Below are 21,500 nucleotides of genomic sequence, written 5' to 3'. Positions count from 1 at the left end.
TCCCAAATCCATTTTATAATAGTTATTGTTGAAACTTCCGCTTTTTCAGATAAAAGACTTCAGATAAATAAAACACGTAAGAAACCAGAGTACAACATTCACTGGAGTTCTCTACTTAAAATGGAAAAGTTATCTTTAAAGACATGATTCAATGTTCTTTGGTTCTAAACACTGGAAAACAATCTGTGAACGCCACATGACCAGTGTTTTACAGTGTATTGCTAACTATCTGGTAGGGCTTACAGACCCCCCCATACACAACACTGATCTGATTAACAAATCACCTCCGATTACTCACTATCTGGCGATTAATGTATATGGAGAGGGAGAACCCATTGAGAGGTGTCTGTTTTGTGTTAGCAATGCGTAGCAATGATAGGAGAGACCATGTAAGGATATGACAGAGCCAAGTGACTTGGTGTATAGCAAGAATAGGAGATGGCCTAGAACTGAGCCCTGGGGGACACCAGTGGTCAGAGCACGTGGTGCGGAGACGGATTCTCGCCACGCCACCTGGTAGGAGTGACCTGTCAAGTAGGACGCAATCCAAGAGTGAGCCGCGCCGGAGATGCCCAACTCGGAGAGGAGGATCTGATGGTTCACAGTATCAAAGGCAGCAGATAGGTCTAGAAGGATGAGAGCAGAGGAGAGAGAGTTAGCTTTAGCAGTGCGGAGAGCCTCCGTGACACAGAGAAGAGCAGTCTCAGTTGAATGACCAGTCTTGAAACCTGACTGATTTGGATCAAGAAGGTAATTCTGAGAGAGATAGCAGGAGAGCTGGCCAAGGACGGCACGCTCAAGAGTTTTGGAGAGGAAAGAAAGAAGGGATACTGGTCTGTAGTTGGTGACATTTTGAGAAGGGGTGCAACTCTTGCTCTCTTGAAGACGGAAGGGATGTAGCCAGCGGTCAAGGATGAGTTGATGAGCGAGGTGAGGTAAGGGAGAAGGTCTTCCGGAAATGGTCTGGAGAAGAGAGGAGGGGATAGTGTCAAGCGGGCAGGTTGTTGGGCGGCCGGCCGTCACAAGTCGCTAGATTTCATCTGGAGAGAGAGGGGAGAAAGAGGTCAAAGCATAGTGTAGGGCAATGTGAGCAGGAACAGCGGTGTCGTTTCACTTAACAAACGAGGATCGGATGTCGTCAACCTTCTTTTCAAAATGGTTGACAAAGTCATCCGCAGAGAGGGAGGAGGGGGGGGGGGATTCAGGAGGGAGGAGAAGGTGGCAAAGAGCTTCCTAGGGTTAGAGGCAGATGCTTGGAATTTAGAGTGGTAGAAAGTGGCTTTAGCAGCAGAAACAGAGGAAGAAAATGTGGAGAGGAGGAAGTGAAAAGATGCCAGGTCCACAGGGAGGCTAGTTTTCCTCCATTTCCGCTTGGCTGCCCGGAGCCCTGTTCTGTGAGCTCGCAATGAGTCGTCAAGCCACGGAGCAGGAGGGGAGGACCGAGCCGGCCGGGAGGATAGGGGACATAGAGAGTCAAAGGATGCAGAAAGGGAGGAGAGGAGGGTTGAGGAGGCAGAATCAGGAGATTGGTTGGAGAAGGATTGAGCAGAGGGAAGAGATGATAGGATGGAAGAGGAGAGAGTAGCAGGAGAGAGAGAGCGAAGGTTGCGATGGCGCAATACCATCTGAGTAGGGGCAGAGTGAGTAGTGTTGGAGGAGAGCGAGAGGGAAAAGGATACAAGGTAGTGGTCGGAGACTTGGAGGGGAGTTGCAGTGAGATTAGTAGAAGAACAGCATCTAGTAAAGATGAGGTCAAGCGTATTGCCTGCCTTGTGAGTAGGGGGGGACGGTGAGAGGGTGAGGCCAAAAGAGGAGAGGAGTGGAAAGAAGGAGGCAGAGAGAAATTAGTCAAAGGTAGACGTAGGGAGGTTAAAGTCACGCAGAACTGTGAGGGGTGAGCCATCCTCAGGAAAGGAACTTATCAAGGCGTCAAGCTCATTGATGAACTCTCCAAGGGAACCTGGAGGGCGATAAATGATAAGGATGTTAAGCTTGAATGGGCTAGTGACTGTGACAGCATGGAATTCAAAGGAGGAGATAGTCAGATGGGTCAGGGGAGAAAGAGAGAATGTCCACTTGGGAGAGATGAGGATTCCAGTGCCACCACCCCGCTGACCAGATGCTCTCGGGGTATGCGAGAACACGTGGGCAGACGAGGAGAGAGCAGTAGGAGTAGCAGTGTTTTCTGTGGTAATCCATGTTTCCGTCAGCGCCAAGAAGTCGAGGGACTGGAGGGTAGCATAGGCTGAGATGAACTCTGCCTTGTTGGCCGCAGACCGGCAGTTCCAGAGGCTGCCGGAAACCTGGAACTCCACGTGGGTCGTGCGCGCTGGGACCACCAGGTTAGAGTGGCAGCGGCCATGCGGTGTGAAGCGTTTGTGTGGCCTGTGCAGAGAGGAGAGAACAGGGATAGACACACATAGTTGACAGGCTACAGGAGAGGCTACGCTAATGCACCAACCCTTATGCTTATGCACCACCTCTTATGCTTATGCACCACCCCTTATGCTTATGCACCACCCCTTATGCTTATGCACCACCCCTTATGCTTATGCACCACCCCTTATGCTTATGAACCACCCCTTATGTTTATGCACCAACCCTTATGTTTATGCACCAACCCTTATGTTTATGCACCAACCCCCCTATGTTCATACAACAGCAACATCATACCAATTAGGTGCATATTGTTCATAACATATTGTTCATAACTTATGTTAAATGCTAATCAGGGAAAGGGAAAGGGGGATACCTAGTCAGTTGTACAACTGAATGCCTTCAACTGAAATGTGTCTTCCGCATTTAACCCAACCCCTCTGAATCAGAGAGGTGTGGGGTGGGGGGGGGGCTGCCTTAATCAACATACACATCTTCGGTGCCTGGGGAACAGTGGGTTAACTGCCTTGCTGAGGGGCAGAACAAGCAAAATATTTAAGCAATAAGGCCCGAGTGGGGGTGTGTGGTATATGGCCAATATACCACAGCTAAGGGCTGTTCTTAGGCACAATGCAACGCGGTCTGATATACCATAGCTTTCAGCCAATCAGCGTTCAGGGCTCGAACTACCCAGTTTATAAGTATCATTAGAGAACACAGATGACATCAGACAAATAATTGATGAATGCTTGCTTCTAATGCCACTATGAATAACATTTTCATCACTGTGAAAGTTATAGAATATACAGTTGAAGTCAGAAGTTTACATACACTTAGGTTGGAGTCATTAAAACTCATTTTTCAACCACTCCACAAATTTCTTGTTAACAAACTATAGTTTTGGCAAGTCGGTTAGGACATCTACTTTGTGCATTACAGAAGTAATTTTTCAAACAATTGTTTACAGACAGATTATTTCACTTATAGTTCACTGTATCACAATTCCAGTGGGTCAGAAGTTTACATACACTAAGTTGACTGTGCCTTTAAAAAGCTTGGAAAATGCAAAAAAATTATGTCATGGCTTTAGAAGCTTCTGATAGGCTAACTGACATCATTTGAGTCAATTGAAGGTGTACCTGTGGATGTATTTCAAGGCCTACCTTCAAACTCAGTGCCTCTTTGCTTGACATCATGGGAAAATCAAACAAAATCAGCCAAGACCTCAGAAAAATAATTGTAGACCTCCACAAGTCTGGTTCATGCTTGGGAGCAATTTCCAAATGCTTGAAGGTACCACGTTCATCTGTACAAACAATAGAACGCAAGTATAAACACCATGGGACCACGCAGCCGTCATAGCGCTCAGGAAGGAGACACGTTCTGTGTCCTAGAGATTAACATTCTTTGGTGCGAAAAGTGCAAATCAATCCCAGAACAACAGCAAAGGACCTTGAGAAGATGCAGGAGGAAACAGGCACAGAAGTGTATATATATCCACAGTAAAACAAGTCCTATATCGACGTAACCTGAAAGGCCGCTCAGCAAGGAAGAAGCCACTGCTCCAAAACTGCCATAAAAAAGCCAGACTATGGTTTGCAACTGCACATGGGGACAAAGATCGTACTTTTTGGAGAAATATCCTCTGGTCTGATGAAACAAAAATAGAACTGTTTGGCCATAATGACCATCGTTATGTTTGGAGGAAAAAGGGGGAGGCTTGCAAGCCGAAGAACACCATCCAAACCGTGAAGCACGGGGGTGGCAGCATCATGTTGTGGGGGTGCTTTGCTGCAGGAGGGACTGGTGCACGTCACAAAATAGATGGCATCATGAGGGAGGAAAATTATGTGGATATATTGAAGCAACATCTCAAGACATCAGTCAGGAAGTTAAAAGCTTGGTCATAAATGGGTCTTCCAAATGGACAATGACCCCAAACATACTTCCAAAGTTGTGGCAAAATGGCTTAAGAGGTTAAGGACAACAAAGTCAATGTATTGGAGTGGCCATCACAAAGCCCTGACCTCAAGCCTATAGAAAATTTGTTGGCAGAACTGAAAAAGCATGTACGTGCAAAAAGGCCTACAAACCTGACTCAGTTACACCAGCTCTGTCAGGAGGAATGGGCCAAAATTCACCCAACTTATTGTGGGAAGCTTGTGGAAGGCTACTTGATGTTTGACCCAAGTTAAACACTTTAAAGGCAATACTACCAAATAATAATTGAGTGTATGTAAACTTCTGACCCACTGGGAATGTGATGAAAGAAATAAAAGCTAAAATAAATAATTCTCTCTACTATTATTATGACATTTCACATTCTTAAGATATAGTGGTGATCCTAACTGACCTGAAACTGAATTTTTACTAGGATTAAATGTCAGGAATTATGAAAAACTGAGTTTAAATGTATTTGGATAAGGTGTATGTAAACTTCCGACTTCAACTGTAGATGACTCATTATTTGATTTGCCATGGGGAAATGTTCACACTCACCGTAAACACTGACTGCAGCTATTGAGCAATCTTGGCACCCAGACCCAAAACTAAGAGTGTTATGGGAAAAGAAACCTTTTTGTTCTCAGCTGCCATTCTTTGGAATAGTCTTGCAAAGAACTTTAAATTCATTATCTCCATGGTCGGTTTCAAGTTCTCACTTTTTTTTTGCTAAATGGCAGTATACTTACAGTAGTATGGCTTGTGTCAGCCAATGATTTATTTGCATACAGTACCTTTACAATGCAAAGTTATCAATCATGCTCACACTTCCTTTTTCCACCATAACCAGAGGGCGTGTAACATACTTTCATTAGAGGGGGGATGGGAGAAGCTGCAAAGCTATGACTGTTGACATTGTGATGTGTTGATGTCAAAAGGACTATTAACATTAATTACTAAACAACAAAGTCAACAGAGTTTGATTCCAGAATTGGTTACAATGATAAAGTGAGCAATAATGACCGGCTAAACATTTGCGTTCATTCTCTAATCAGCCTTGTCACTGGCATCAAATGAAGTGTAGCCTAGTGGTTAGAGCATTGGGCCAGTAACCCGAAAGGTTGCTGGACTGAATCCCAGAGCTGACAAGGTAAAAAAATATGTTGTTCTGCCCCTGAGAAAGGCAGTTAACCCACTGTTACCTGGGCGCCGATGATGTCGATTTTAAGGCAGCCCCCCGAACCTCTCTGATTCAGAGGGGTTAAATGCGGAAGTCACATTTCAGTTGAAGGCATTCAGTTGTTCAACTGACTAGGTATCCCCTTTTCCCTTTGGACCAACAGAGCTATTAACTCCACTAGTGATGTGATATTTGTTCTTCTGGATATTACAGGGAGACTAAAGTCGTTATCAGAGAGATGGCTGCTAGCACCTGGTTAACACAGCACAACAGGCCTTATTCTCAGTGCTGTTTGTGTAGAAGGCCCATTTTAAGATATATATGGTAGATGCTGACTTGTGCTAACACTAACAGTTTAGATATTTAGCAGACTCTTTTATCACAGTCCATAGTAAGTACATCTTAGCTATTAGCAAAATATTTAGTATTTTATTAGGATCCCAATTAGCCACTGCCTTGGCAAAACACAACAAATAAAATAATATACATAACACTAAATAATACAATACAAAATTACAATACCAAATATATAAACATGCCTGTCTCGTCACAGTCCACGTTGTCGTCGTAAGGTGTTTTTTGTTGTTGTTGCTAGTTTGAGTTACCTGGGGTGGCAGAGAGTTCCATGTATTCATGGCTCTATTTAATACTGTGCGTTTCCCAGCCTCTGTTCTGGACCTGGGGACTGTGTGGTGCCGTTAAGTGTTCGGTACCTTCTAACCCATCAATACCAAACACAAACAGAAGGGGGAGGTGATACCTAGTCAGTTGTATAACTGAATGCAATAAACTGAAATGTGTCTTCCGCATTTAACCCAACCCCTCTGAATCCGAGAGGCTGCCTTAATCGACATCCACGTCATCAGCGCCAGTGGGTTAACTACGCCTCCCGGATGGCGCAGTGGTCTAAGACACTGCATCGCAGTGTTAGCAGTGCCACCAGAGATTCTGGGTTCGAGCCCAGGCTCTGTTGCAGCCGGCCGCAACCGGGAGGTCCATGGGGCGACGTGCAATTGGCCCAGCGTCATTTGGGTTAGGGAGGGTTTGTCCGGCAGGGATATCCTTGTCTCATTGTGCACTAGCAACTCCTGTGGCGGGCCGTGCGCAGTGCACGCTGACCAGGTCGCCAGGTGTACAGTGTTTCCTCCGACACATTGGTGCGGCTGGCTTCCAGGTTGGATGTGCATTGTGTCAAGAAGCAGTGCGGCTTGGTTGGGTCCTGTTTCGGCTCTTGACCTTCGTCTCTCCCGAGTCCGTACGGGAGTTGCAGTGATGAGACAAGACTGTAACTACTACCAATTAGGGAGAAAAAAAGGGGTAAAATAATAAAATAAAAAAAACAGTGGGTTAACTGCCTTTCTCAGGGGCAGAATGACAGATTTTTACCTTGTCAACCTTTCGGTTACTGTCTCAACGCTCCTACCCTCCAAGGCTACCTGCCGCCCACAATAGATCAATAGTGATGCAGTCAATCTCTCCTCAACTTTGAACCAGGAGAAATGGACATGCATGCTACTGACGTTCACCCTCCGTGTACATTAAGTGCAAAACATGCTGCTCTGTTCTGGACTGTGCTGGTAAGAAAAGACAAGGGAAAGATAAGACAATTGCTAGCGCGAAGAAGGCATCTGCCAGCCTGAGGGTTGATGTGCCATGCAGGCACACCCTACAGAAAGGAGGGCTGGGGTGTAACACAAGTAGATAAACACTTCAGCTAACCATAGATGTCATTCTACACACCATAACCTACCACTCACACACTGCAACCTACTACTCACACACCATAACCTACCATCCAACCTACCACTCACACACTGCAACCTACCACTCACACACCATAACCTACCACTCACACACCATAACCTACCATCCAACATACCACTCACACACCATAACCTACCCATAACCTACCGTCCAACCTATCACTCACACACCACAACCTACCATCCAACCTACCACTCACTGTGTGGCTGTTCACAAGTGTGATCTTTATTTGAACTATTGATACAACTAAATAATTACCACACTGGGGAGGTGCCTGTTCTGGCGCAACAGACCACGTGGTACAATGGCAAGCTAGCAACTTGGTTATACAGAAATGAGCTTATTCAGTCACTTCGTTCAGTCCCTTCGATTTACACAACCATGCTGTGTATATTGCTTTTGTCCTGTCATACTAATATGATTCAGTCCTGGCCTGATCTTAAATCCTGTCCTGTCCTGCTCTTAAACCCTGTCCTGTCCTGCTCTTAAACCCTGTCCTGTCCTGCTCTTAAACCCTGTCCTGCCCTGCTCTTAAACCCTGTCCTGCCCTGCTCTTAAACCCTGTCCTGCCCTGCTCTTAAACCCTGGCCTGGCCTGCTCTTAAACCCTGGCCTGGCCTGCTCTTAAACCCTGGCCTGGCCTGCTCTTAAACCCTGGCCTGGCCTGCTCTTAAACCCTGGCCTGTCCTGCTCTTAAACCCTGGCTGTTAAGCAAATGGGCCGAAGGTAAATGCCATTAATTCTATGTGTAACTATAGAGGATAGCTATTGTGTAACTATAGAGGATAGCTATTGTCTAACTATAGAGGATAGCTATTGTCTAACTATAGAGGATAGCTATTGTCTAACTATAGAGGATAGCTATTGTCTACCTATAGAGGATAGCTATTGTCTACCTATAGAGGATAGCTATTGTCTAACTATAGAGGATAGCTATTGTCTAACTATAGAGGATAGCTATTGTCTAACTATAGAGGATAGCTATTGTCTAACTATAGAGGATAGCTATTGTCTAACTATAGAGGATAGCTATAGTGCCGCATCCATTGATGTCAACTGGTTTATACTGGTTTAATAAGGAAGGAATGGTATTGTACAAGTTGTCGTGTCTTTGGCTATGCCGGATTAAGTGATATGACATTCTATAAAATTCTATAAAATCTCAACGGCTAGGAGGTATCACTTTTGTAGTGAATAAGAGTTCAAAGTTCATACCATTCGCAACCAAAGCTCACGCTGAGGTTGGCTTAGTTCTGTAGTTATTATCTGAATCCTTCTGACATCGGACCGTCGCCCTAATGTACTCGGAACAGAAAGTTATTCGCCCTTTTAATGCAGAGGCTGCAGGCCTCGCGTACTCGGAACAGAAAGTTATTCGCCCTTTTAACCTCTATGGGCTAGGTGGGACGCGTCCCACCTACTCAACAGCCAGTGTAATCCCGTGGCGCGTTATTCAAATACCTCAAAAATGCAAAAACTTCAATTTTTCAAACATATGACTATTTTACACCATTTTAAAGACAAGACTCTCGTTAATCTAACCACACTGTCCGATTTCAAAAAGGCTTTACAACGAAAGCAAAACATTAGATTATGTCAGCAGAGTACCCAGCCAGAAATAATCAGACACCCATTTTTCAAGCTAGCATATAATGTCACATAAACCCAAACCACAGCTAAATGCAGCACTAACCTTTGATGATCTTCATCAGATGACAACCCTAGGACATTATGTTATACAATGCATGCATGTTTTGTTCAATCAAGTTCATATTTATATCAAAAAACAGCTTTTTACATTAGCATGTGACTAGCATTCCCACCGAACACTGCCGGTGAATTTACTAAATTACTCACGATAAACGTTCACAAAAAACATAACAATTATTTAAAGAATTATAGATACAGAACTCGTAAAAAAGCGATAATATTCCGACCGGGAATCTGCGTTTAGGTAAACAGACGAAAGAAAATAAAGCATGGGGTCGACTCGGGCACGCGCATAAGCCCATAGTACTCTGATCGGCCACTTGCCAAACGCGATAATGTGTTTCAGCCTGGGCCTGCCTCGATATCATTCAGCTTTTTCCCGGGCTCTGAGAGCCTATGGGAGCCGTAGGAAGTGTCACGTTATAGCAAAGATCCTCAGTCTTCAATAAAAAGAGCCAAGATGAACAACAACTTGTCAGACAGGCCACTTCCTGCATGGAATCTTCTCAGGTTTTGGCCTGCCATATGAGTTCTGTTATACTCACAGACACCATTCAAACAGTTTTAGAAACTTTAGGGTGTTTTCTATCCAAAGCCAATAATTATATGCATATTCTAGTTACTGGGCAGGAGTAGTAACCAGATTAAATCGGGTACGTTTTTTATCCGGCGTGTCAATACTGCCCCCTAGCCCTAACAGGTTAACGCAGAAGCTGCAGGCCTCGCGTACTCGGAACAGAAGGTTACATTTTCGTCAAGGGCTTATATAGTGGAGGGAGAGAAGGGTGTGTTTCATACTTTATAACCCATGTCTCTTCACAGGGGCGGGCCACTGATTGAGCAGAGCTCTAACCTTATGAAAACCCAATTCTCTCATTTGGAAGCTAAAATTACATTTAATCTTTTCACAAATAGTTTCATATTCAAACATATAAATTGCACAACAATTCCATGTGAATCTGATAACTACAATGTCTAGACTTTCCCATATACAGTTTATGTCGTCCTGTCATCAGTCATAATGTCTCAGATGACAACCGAACTAGAGGTCGACCGATTAATCGGAATGGCCGATTTAATTAGGGCCGATTTCACGTTTTCATAACAATCGGTAATCGGTATTTTTGCCCACAGATTTATTTGTATTTTTTTTATATTTTTCATTTTTATGTAATTTTTTGACATTTTTATTATTATTATTATTATTTTATTTTTTTACACCTTTATTTAACTAGGCAAGTCAGATTAAGAACACATTCTTATTTTCAATGACGGCCTAGGAACGGGGTTAACTGCCTTGTTCAGGGGGGATTCGGGGATTCGTTTTTGCAACCTTCCGGTTACTAGTCCAACGCTCTAACCACCTGCCTTACATTGCACTCCACGAGGACCCTGCATGGCAGGCTGACTACCTGTTACGCGAGGGCAGCAAGAAGCCAAGGTAAGTTGCTAGCTAGCGTTAAACTTATCTTATAAAAAACGATCAATCTTAACATAATCACTAGTTAACTACACATGGTTGATGATATTACTAGTTTATCTAAAGTGTCCTGCATTGCATATAATCGATGTGGTGCCTGTTAATTTCTCAATGAATCACAGCCTACTTCGACAAACGGGTGTTGATTTAACAAGCGCATTTGCGAAAAAAGCACTGTCGTTGCACCAATGTACCTAACCATAAACATCAATACCTTTCTTTAAAACCAATACACAAGTATATATTTTTAAACCTGCATATTTAGTTAATATTGCCTGCTAACATGAAATTGTGTCACTTCTCTTGCGTTCATTGCACGCAGTCAGGGTATATGCAACAGTTTGGGCCGCCTGGCTCATTGCAAACTAATTTGCCAGAATTTTACGTAATTATGACATAACATTGAAGGTTGTGCAATGTAACAGGAATATTTAGACTTAGGGATGCCACCCTTTAGATAAAATACGGAACGGTTCTGTATTTCACTGAAAGAAAAAACTTTTGTTTTCGCGATGATAGTTTCCGGATTCGACCATATTAATGACCTAAGGCTCGTATTTCTGTGTGTTATTATGTTATAATTAAGTCTATGATTAAATATTTGATAGAGCAGTCTGACTGAGCGGTGGTAGGCACCAGCAGGCTCGTAAGCATTCATTCAAACAGCACTTTGTGCGTTTTGCCAGCAGCTGTTCGCTGTGCTTCGAGCTGTTTGACTTCAAGCCGGGTGGGAATAATTTGTGGAACGTTCCAACAGGAATCTATTCCAAAAAATTCGTAAATAACAAGGTTGCCAAAAAACAACGCATATAAAGTTTTATAGCGGCAGAATAAGATACCGGGTAGGGAGTGGTCTATTTCATTGCGTTTTTCACTCATCACGTTTATTCCGAAAAATGTCTGTACTCACTCTGGTTGCCTATGGACAAACATTAAGAATAAGCTACATGGTGAGTTGATGCCTATTCGGCAGCTAGTTAGCTAGGTTTGTATGCGTTGCTACTTTGTATGCGTTGTTGGTTGGCAACCTTTTACTTTACGTTTTTTTGGAACAGATTCCTGTTTGAACGTTCCACAAATTATACCCACCCCTTCAAGCCTATCAACTCCCAAGATTAGGCTGGTGTAACCGATGTGAAATGGCTAGCTAATTAGCGGGGTGCGCGCTAATAGCGTTTCAAACGTCACTCGCTCTGAGACTTGGAGTAGTTGTTCCCCTTGCTCTGCATGGGTAACGCTGCTTCGAGGGTGGCTGTTGTCGATGTGTTCCTGGTTCGATCCCAGGTAGGAGCGAGGAGAGGGACGGAAGCTATACTGTTACACTGGCAATACTAAAGTGCCTATAAGAACATCCAATAGTCAAAGGTATATGAAATACAAATCGTATAGAGAGAAATAGTCCTATAATTCCTATAATAACTACAACCTAAAACTTCTTACCTGGGATATTGAAGACTCGTGTTAAAAGGAACCACCAGCTTTCATATGCTCCCATGTTCTGAGCAAGGCACTTAAACGTTAGCTTTTTTACATGGCACATATTGCACTTTTACTTTCTTCTCCAACACTTTGTTTTTGCATTATTTAAACCAAATTGAATGTTTCATTATTTATTTGAGGATAAATTGATTTTATTGATGTATTATATTAAGTTAAAATAAGTGTTCATTCAGTATTGTTGTAATTGTCATTATTACAAATATATATATATTTTTTTAATTCAGCCGATTAATCAGTATTGGCTTTTTTCGGTCCTCCAATAATCGGTATCGGCGTTGAAAAATCATAATCGGTCGACCTCTAAACCGAACTGACATCATATTCAGTAAGTACCAACGCATATTTTCAACTGGTTCAATTGCTGAAATATGGTTCCCTTACCCCCACTTGTTTGATGTTCCCAGACAGAGAGGGAAGAGAGAAAGGTATTTATGGGGGGGTCATAAACCTTACCCACAGGCCAACGTCATGACAATGTGATTTATTTATTTGGATTTAAAATGGCATCTTAACAAAATAACCTTGAATATCTACAAATAAATGATGACTTGCTTAGAGTATTTCCAAATATTTATACATTTTTCTGTCCAGCTGTGGTCTTGCATATTTTCCATGCTATACTGAAGACCATTACAAGAACACCTGGCATGTGTACACTCAACCATTACAGAAATGGCCAAATAGACTCCGCTGTCTGTCTATGACTAGAAGTGGTGGATCAGTCTGTGAGATGCAATGCATGGTACATGGATAGTGTGTGCCTTGCCTTTTGGTTTTTCAGTTGCTGCAGTAAAATATGGAAGCATTTAGCTGCCTAAATGCAAATGGTCAAATGACAAATCAATATCATGTTTGAAATTCCTTTTTCTAAGTGGATATGCATTTGTTTTTGTGACAAAATTGAAATGCAAAACAATATACTGCATTATCATTTTCATGATTGAATATGGATAATGTCTGCCCATTTTGAAAAATAAATAGCAAAGTGGGTTTAATATTTCATTTCCATGATATTATCCAGTACAATACTGACACATTTAACTTAAACTTAAATTACATTTCTCATGTTTTCCATTTCATTTCCTTGTTGTGATTAGCCTGAGTTGTGACAAAAACTAAATTAATTAGCAATTGGCAATTGATAATTCCTTTCCATACTGTGTGTGGTTTAAGACTTTAGTGTCCTCATTTGCTATATAGTTTTTGACTTGTGTTGATCATCAAACGCTGCTTGTTAACGTGAGGCGGAAGAGGTTGGCTGTGCTTGCTGGCAACAGTCACCTTCGGTCGTAGCTGTATCGATCAGTGAGGCATACGGTATCGATGTGACGTGTTTTGGGGCTGTCCTGGCAACAACAACCAGTATGAAACTCCACAGGAAAATGAAGAACAGCCAGTGTGTGCGAGGAGTTCGCGGGAGAGGACTATAAAGCTCAGCGGAGGGGACTACTACTAGTTAGCTAACATGGCTAATTGACTATTATAAACTCAGCAACAAAAAAAACGCCCTCTCACTGTCAACTGCGTCTATTTTCAGCAAACTTAAACATGGGTAAATATTTGTATGAACACAAGATTTAACAACTGAGACATAAACTGAACAAGTTCCACAAACATGTGACTAACAGAAATGGAATAACGTGTCCCTGAACAAAGGGGGGGGGGGGGGGGCAAGATCAAAAGTAACAGTCAGTATCTGGTGTGGCCACCAGCTGCATTAAGTACTGCAGTGCATCTCCTCCTCATGGACTGCACCAGATTTGCCAGTTCTTGCTGTGAGATGTTACACCACTCTTCCACCAAGGCACCTGCAAGTTCCCGGACATTTCTGGGGGGAATGGCCCTAGCCCTCACCCTCTGATCCAACAGGTCCCAGCTCAATGGGCTTGAGATTCGGGCTTTTCGCTGGCCATGGCAGATCCACTGACATTCCTGTCTTGCAGGAAATCACGCACAGAACGAGCAGTATGGCTGGTGGCATTGTCATGCTGGAGGGTCATGTCAGGATGAGCCTGCAGGAAGGGTACCACATGAGGGAGGAGGATGTCTTCCCTGTAATGCACAGCGTTGAGATTGCCTGCAATGACAACAAGCTCAGTCCGATGATGATGTGACACACCGCCCCAGACCATGATGGACCCTCCATCTCCAAATTGATCCCGCTCCAGAGTACAGGCCTCGGTGTAACGCTCATTCCTTCGACGATAAATGCGAATCCCTGCTGAGACAAAACTGCGACTCGTCAGTGAAGAGCACTTTTTGCCAGTCCTGTCTGGTCCAACGACGGTGGGTTTGTGCCCATAGGCGACATTGTTGCCGGTGATGTCTGGTGAGGACCTGCCTTACAACAGGCCTACAAGCTCTGTCCAGCCTCTCTCAGCCTATTGCAGACAGGCTGAGCACTGATGGAGGGATTGTGCGTTCCTGGTGTAACTCAGGCAGTTGTTGTTGCCATCCTGTACCTGTCCCGCAGGTGTGATGTTCGGATATACCGATCCTGTGCCGGTGTTATACGTGGTCTGCCACTGCGAGGACGATCAGCTATCCGTCCTGTCTCCCTGTAGCGCTGTCTTAGGCGTCTCACAGTACGGACATTGCAATTTATTGCCCTGGCCACATCTGCAGTCCTCATGCCTCCTTGCAGCATGCCTAAGGCATGTTCACGCAGATGAGCAGGGACCCTGGGAATCTTTCTTTTGGTGTTTTTCAGAGTCAGTAGAAAGGCTTCTTTAGTGTCCTAAGTTTTCATAACTGTGACCTCAATTGCCTATCGTCTGTAAGCTGTTAGTGTCTTAACGACCGTTCCACAGGTGCATGTTCATTAATTATTTATGGTTCATTGAACAAGCATGGGAAACAGTGTTAAACCCTTTACAATGAAAATCTGTGAAGTTATTTGGATTTTTACAAATTATCTTTGAAAGACAGGGTCAAAGGGACGTTTCTTTTTTGCTGAGTTTATGTAGCTAGCTACCTGTAGTAGGCTAGATAGCTAGCTGGCTATGAAGAGGCGCTATAGGCTAACACTTCTGGCTAACGTTAGCTAGCTAGCCAGCTACCTTCACAACAAGACATCGTGGAACGCCTTGAGGTACGGTAAGTGGTAAGTATTTACGGTAAGTCATTTCTCATTTGGATGGTGCATTGAAATAATTACCTGGATAACTAGCATTGGTTATTTATTTTCTACCACAAATAGCTAGCAAGCTATGATGGACTGAAGTTACCATTAGTGATCCCCTGTGGAGTATGTGGCTATTCAAAAACAAGGGAATTATCTGAAAGCATGTCATCAGAATATATAGTGTAACATCACATGTACAATATAACATTTTGTAAAACATTGGCCCTGCTCTCACACTGTGTGTGTGTGTCTGTGTCCGTCTGTTTGTTTAGGAGTTCCAGATGTGGCCGCAGGAGAGTAGTGTAGGTATCCCATATCAAATGTATTTATAAAGCCCTTCTTACATGAGCTGATGTCTCAAAGTACTGTACAGAAACCCAGCCTAAAACCCCAAACAGCAAGCAATGCAGGTGTAGAAGCAAGGTGACTAGGAAAAACTCCCTAGAAATGCCAGAATTTAGGAAGAAACCTAGAGAGGAACCAGGCTATGAGGGGTGGCCAGTCCTCTTCTGGCTGTGCTGGGTGGAGATTATAACAGAACATGGCCAAGATGTTCAAATGTTCATAGATGGCCAGCAGGGTCAAATAATAATAATCACAGTGATTGTCGAGGGTGCAACAGGTCATCACCTCAGGAGTATATAGTAGTACCATATCAGGTACTACTACTTGGATAGAGAGGAGGCAGAGGTTGTAAGCATAGAGGTAGGTACTGTGCACTCTGTTTGAAAGTCATTAGGGAAAGGGAGATACCTAGTCAGTTGTACAACTGAATGCATTCAACTATAATGTGTCTTCCGCATTTAACCCAACCCCTCTGAATCAGAGAGGTGCGGGGGGGCTGCCGTAATTACAAGTCAAATACATGTGTGTTTCTGAACGAAGAACCATGCTGTCTTGTTGACAATACGACCTGGCGACGCAGATTACGGTTCGATTTGAGCAGGGCGCTCCTCCCTCACCGCTTTTGCCTGTTCACGTGACGGGCCACAGCCCGGTGCACCCTGGTCCAGCTTAATTAAACTCCCTCAGTATAAGGGCTACTCTACAGCATGGTAGTGTCCACAGTAAAATGAAATCTAATTCTATTCATATTGTAGTCCCATGATCCTCTTGTATGTGCCATTTTGTTTATTGCAAGTCAAGCTGTTGTTTGCATGCCAGTAAATATTGTAAATGTTACAGTATTGAATCCCACAGGGGACAGTACCAAAGATTGTAAGGGACAAGATGACCATTCTTCCAATGGTCTGCACTTGGCTACTTCCCTTCATGGACTAAAGAGCAATGGATTTGTACAATTGGTTAGTCTAGTTCTGTGTTCCTCTTTCTTGCCAAATGGGAGACAGTGAACAAGGTCATCCCTACCTGTGCTATAACGCCTCATTGAACTATTCAATAAGACAACACTTGGGTAAATTGTGAATGAATGATTGGTTATGACAACATGCACTAAACCGGAGCATACAGTTATTGTGAACAATAACAAAACACTAGGATATCGGAATTGAATTGGACATTGAAAATCTGTGTTTTTAGGTTTCCATCCATGCTAACCTTCTTTTTTTTGTTACATAATTTGTGCTCCATTTTCACAGGCGGTTCTGGCTGATGACCTATGACCTGTCTCTGGATCTGATAGAAACTGAAAAGGAATATCAGCCCCAATGATAGTACTGATATTTGTAACTGTACTGATGAGGAGGAAGAGGGCAGGATTATCCATTGTCCCTGAACTGCTTGACGTGTTCAGTCAATTACAGCGCCACTTTGTTCCCACTAGTCACATGTTCAGTAACATGCTGACCATACCGGACACGTCGCGTGCGCGAGCGTTGCAAAATAAATTTAGAAATCCATGTTATTCAATTATTGCACCCACGCTGCTCGCATGCACGCGCCAACGAGCGTCTGCGTTGCCAAGGGCTAAAATAGAAGTAATTCCTATTTCTGACGCAGATTGCGCTGCAAGTCCTGCTTCTCCCATCTCCTCATTGGTTTATAGAAGCAGGTTACCACGTGACGTCTCCTCATTGGTTATACCCACGTGGGTGTTTGAAAGACAAAATGTTTTGCCGGTTGTCGTGGTAATACTATGATGAAAGTGTAGATGTCAATCACCATGTAAGTTCAAAGATGAAAAAGCCTGGAAGGAGGAGAGATGACTAGAAATGATTCGGTTGACAGTTTTATGTGTGGATTAATTGTCGGAGTAGAGGACCTTGTGCATTTCAGGTAAAATAACAACTCAATGTTTATATCCCAGGACAAATTAAATAGCAACAGCAAGCTAGCTAAATAGGACAAATTAGCTAGGAAGTGCAAGCTAACTAGCTAAATTGCCATACATGTTTAATGCTTTTCGACCTGTCCCCAAATGAATGTCATTGGTTCAGAGTATATATTTATGCACGATGGCGCACGCGCGCAGCCGGTTTGGGTTCCGTGTAAGATGTCCTGCTAACATAACAACAATATAGACATGTTCTTGCTATTCAATAAGTTTCTGCAATCCTATGTGTTGGAAAACGTTATCAAGGAAACCTACGGTAGTCGAACACTTTGTAGATAGTAACTTGTTTTGTTGAACACAAGTGTTTCTAAGAACAAGAATGACTGTTACCTTTAGGACAATGTATCTATCACAGGTCACCAAGGGTACAGTAATGTATATCCTTAATAAAATCATGGGTGATGGATAATTGTGCATGCCTCTCATTTTCCAGCATAGCAAAGATTATCTGCGTTATTCAGTGTGTGAGTGTATATAGTACAGCTTCACCTCATCCTCTTCTTGTTGTCCCAGGTCATAGTAATCACAACAAGGAAATTAAATGGCAAACATGAGAAATTATTTGTCATTTAAAGCATTTTGTTTTTAAATGTGACAGTGTTGTACTGGATAGTACCATGGAAATGAAATATTAAACACTCTTTGCTATTTATTTCTCAAATTGGCAGACATTATCCATACTCAATCATGAAAATGATAATGCATTTTATAACTTTGAATTTTGTCACAAAAAAATGCATACCCATTGAGGAAAAGGTATTGCAAACATGATGTTGATTTTATAATTTGCGCATTAGAATTTAAGGTAGAATTAAGTCATCTGTAGACTTCTAGTTAATGTGTATGGTGTTGAGAAAATGCATGATTAGTGCACACACACCCCTCATAGGTGTGTTGACAGGCAGAAACATAGGCAGCTGTGTTTTATCTGGGGGTGGGCCTCTTTCTACTCTGTTCACTCTGAAACACATTCACCACTGGCTGGTCCTGAAACGCATTCACCACTGGCTGGTCCTGAAACGCATTCACCACTGGCTGGTCCTGAAACGCATTCACCACTGGCTGGTCCTGAAACACTGCAGATATGGAGTTTGAACAATATCCTGTCTCTGTGATATAGCTGCTTCCTTTTAGCTATTGATGGTAACAAAAAGCTTCCATACTCTCCTGTCTCTGTGATATAGCTGCTTCCTTTTAGCTATTGACGGTAACATTTACATTTACATTTTAGTCATTTAGCAGATGCTCTTATCCAGAGCTACTTACAGTAGTGAGTGCATACATTTTCTTTATTTTATTATTATTTTTTCTCCATGCTGGTCCCCCGTGGGAATCGAACCCACAACCCTGGCGTTGCAAACACCATGCTCTACCAACTGAGACACACAAAAAGCTTCTATACTCACACAGGTTTTTGGGATTGTTTTTCAGGCCTCACAAAACTGCTAGCACTTTGGTTCTGTTTAGGTATGCTATGATGCAGCAGGTAGCCTAGTGGTTAGAACATTGGACTAGTAACCGAAAGGTTGCTTGATCAAATCCCCCCAGCTGACAAGGTAAAAATCTGTCGTTCTGCCCCTGAACAAGGCAGTTAACCCACTGTTCCTAGGCTGTCATTGTAAATAAGAATTTGTTCTTAACTGACTTGCCTAGTTAAATAAAAAGTATAAAAATGCCTTCATAGCACTGACATAGCAACTGTCATTAGGAGTTATAACTGACTTAGACTGGCAAGTAACCTTATTTGCATACTGTAAGTACACCAACCTGTAATATATTTAATTTATTTGCCCAAATTTGATTAAAAGGACATAAACCCTGACAGAAATATAATTAGACGTAATTTGTGTTCATTATGAGTCCCAGCCTTGTTGTCCAGTCTCACTGACTCTGTTTTAATTAACTTAACTCCATTCTATATTAAGATAGCTAACTATGACCATAGGCAATAAATACAGAAATATTCAAGATATTGTTCAGCATTCACATTTGTTACATAGTTTTTAGCCTGAAGTGCAAAGATCCTGCCTTTTCACAGAGGTCTTTTGAGGTAGCCTGTGAAATAGTGATTTGTATATGCTTCACTCAATTGCTTAGATGTCATTTTAAAGCAGTATTTGTTAGCACTGTCTGATACTACAAACCACAAGATGAGTAGACGTGTGATGGTGGATCATGCTTTCCGTTGTGGCGCCAGACATTTTACCAGCAACATTTTAATTTACTGTACGCATATGCGTTGGGTGAGTAACCTGATTAGGACGTCCACCCACGGTGCTCAGAATGACAGAAATCCCCTTTAGATGATGGTCATTCATAATAACAGTACATGCACGTCTAGTGTGCGGTAATTCTTACCTAATTCTGATGAGCACTTTGAAGATGTTTGAATGACTGTCCACATTAACTTTTTCTCAGACAACAAGACAAGTAACCAACATCAAAATCACTAGCCTGTCAATCTACTGTCCCCCATAGAAGAAATGTTTACCTATTCTATTGGTCAGCTTGTCGAGAAAGAAATAGCCTATTCCAAACAGACTCTGGGACAGTTGTGGGAAAATATATCCCCAAATTTAGGACAGCCTCAATTTGTCGGGGCATGGACTCTACAAGGTGTTGAAAGCGTTCCACAGGGATGCTGGCCCATGTTGACTCCAATGCTTCCCACAGTTGTGTCAAGTTGGCTGGATGTCCTTTGGATGGTTGACCATTCTTGATAAACACAGGAAACTGTTGAGCGTGAGAAACCCAGCACACCTAGCTTTCTGTATTTTAATTTCAGCTTGGATCCATTTCAAGAAGACATGCAATACGATTTGAGCATATTATTTAAGCAGCATGGGATTAAATATGCTGAGTTTGAGAGTAATGCTGTTTTTGTTTAAGTATCTCAAGAAGCTTCCCAATGTCTCCTTGAGTTTCTCTACTTAGTTATTAGTGTCCATGATGCAATCCAACCCCCAAAGCTGTGCTTTTCCCCTCCATGGAAGTCTACAGGACTATCTCTATCTACGTAATAAGTAAAGTAGCAACCGTAGAAGCAACCGTAGAAGTTGTAATAAGAGAGAGGATTTTAATGTCTGCGTGCATGTCTCCCCCTCTCGGCTGTTGAGCCAGCTGATGTCATGCAACATTCCACACGGTTAAACATGGTCAGGGGTCAGAGAGGAGAAAAGTGGCTTGACTACTGATAATATACAATACTGGTGGTCTGGGAGGTCAAACAAGACCTGGGTAAGTTCTTCATGACACCCTATTCCATAGGCTTGTACAGTGCTTTTCTTCTGGCCATATTGTCCTCATAGGTTCTGACTATAGGGTAATTCACATAGGCCCCACTGGATATTTGTTTGATGATTTTACATTTTACAGGGTATTGGTCTCATCCCATTGGTCGCCATATTATTTGATTCCAGGAAGCCAATCAGACGTTCCACACAGACAGCCCAGACCTGCCGGAGTGTTTCCAGCTGTCAGTGCTGTCATGGCTGCCTTGTGTGTACCTGTGGCTGGCTTGCCCCCCCTACCTCTTCTACCTCCAGAGGAACAACATGGGTTACATCATGATGTCTGTCCTCAACAGAGTCAAAACGGTGAGGGACCACACACTGGGCTGCTCTCTCTCTCTCTCTCTCACCACACACTGGGCTGCTGTCTCTCTCTCTCTCTCTCTCTCACCACACACTGGGCTGCTGTCTCTCTCTCACCACACACTGGGCTGCTGTGTCTCTCTCTCTCTCTCTCTCTCTCTCTCTCTCACCACACACTGGGCTGCTGTCTCTCTCACCACACACTGGGCTGCTGTCTCCATCGCTCTCTCTCGCTCCGTGTCGCTCTCCGTGTTGCTCTCTCCCTTTGTCTCTCTCTCTCTCTCTCTCTCTGTGTCTCTGTCTCACCACACACAGGGCTGCTCTCTCCATCTCTCTCTCTCTCTCTCTCTTATCTCTCTCTTTTTCTCTCTTTCTCTCTCTTTTTTTCCCCCCCAGGACATAGACATATCTGATATTGGCAGAGAGTTTAAATTCTTGTTAATCTAACTGCACTGTCCAATTTACAGTAGCTTTACAGTGAAAGAATACAATGCTTTTGTTTGAGGAGAGTGCACAGTTATGAACTTGGAATGTATTAAT

At 43.0% G+C, this 21,500-nt stretch overlaps 1 protein-coding gene across 3 annotated transcripts in view; it reads left to right on the top strand.

The window, feature by feature from the left end:
• LOC106578846 (ATP-binding cassette sub-family C member 3) overlaps positions 1-21,500 on the top strand; it is a 73,249-nt gene that overhangs the window by 10,682 nt on the left and 41,067 nt on the right. For all 3 annotated transcript variants that reach the window (XM_014158052.2, XM_014158055.2, XM_045702352.1), the window contains exon 2: positions 20,787-20,963. In XM_014158052.2, coding sequence (XP_014013527.1) covers positions 20,787-20,963 — 177 coding nt within the window. The remainder of the gene's footprint in view (positions 1-20,786; positions 20,964-21,500) is intronic.

This window comes from Salmo salar, chromosome ssa19 (genome assembly GCF_905237065.1).
Source record: "Salmo salar chromosome ssa19, Ssal_v3.1, whole genome shotgun sequence".
Classification (NCBI taxonomy): Eukaryota; Metazoa; Chordata; class Actinopteri; order Salmoniformes; family Salmonidae; genus Salmo; species Salmo salar.
Note: the sequence above shows the minus strand (reverse complement) of the source record. Positions and strands in the feature narration are given on the sequence as shown.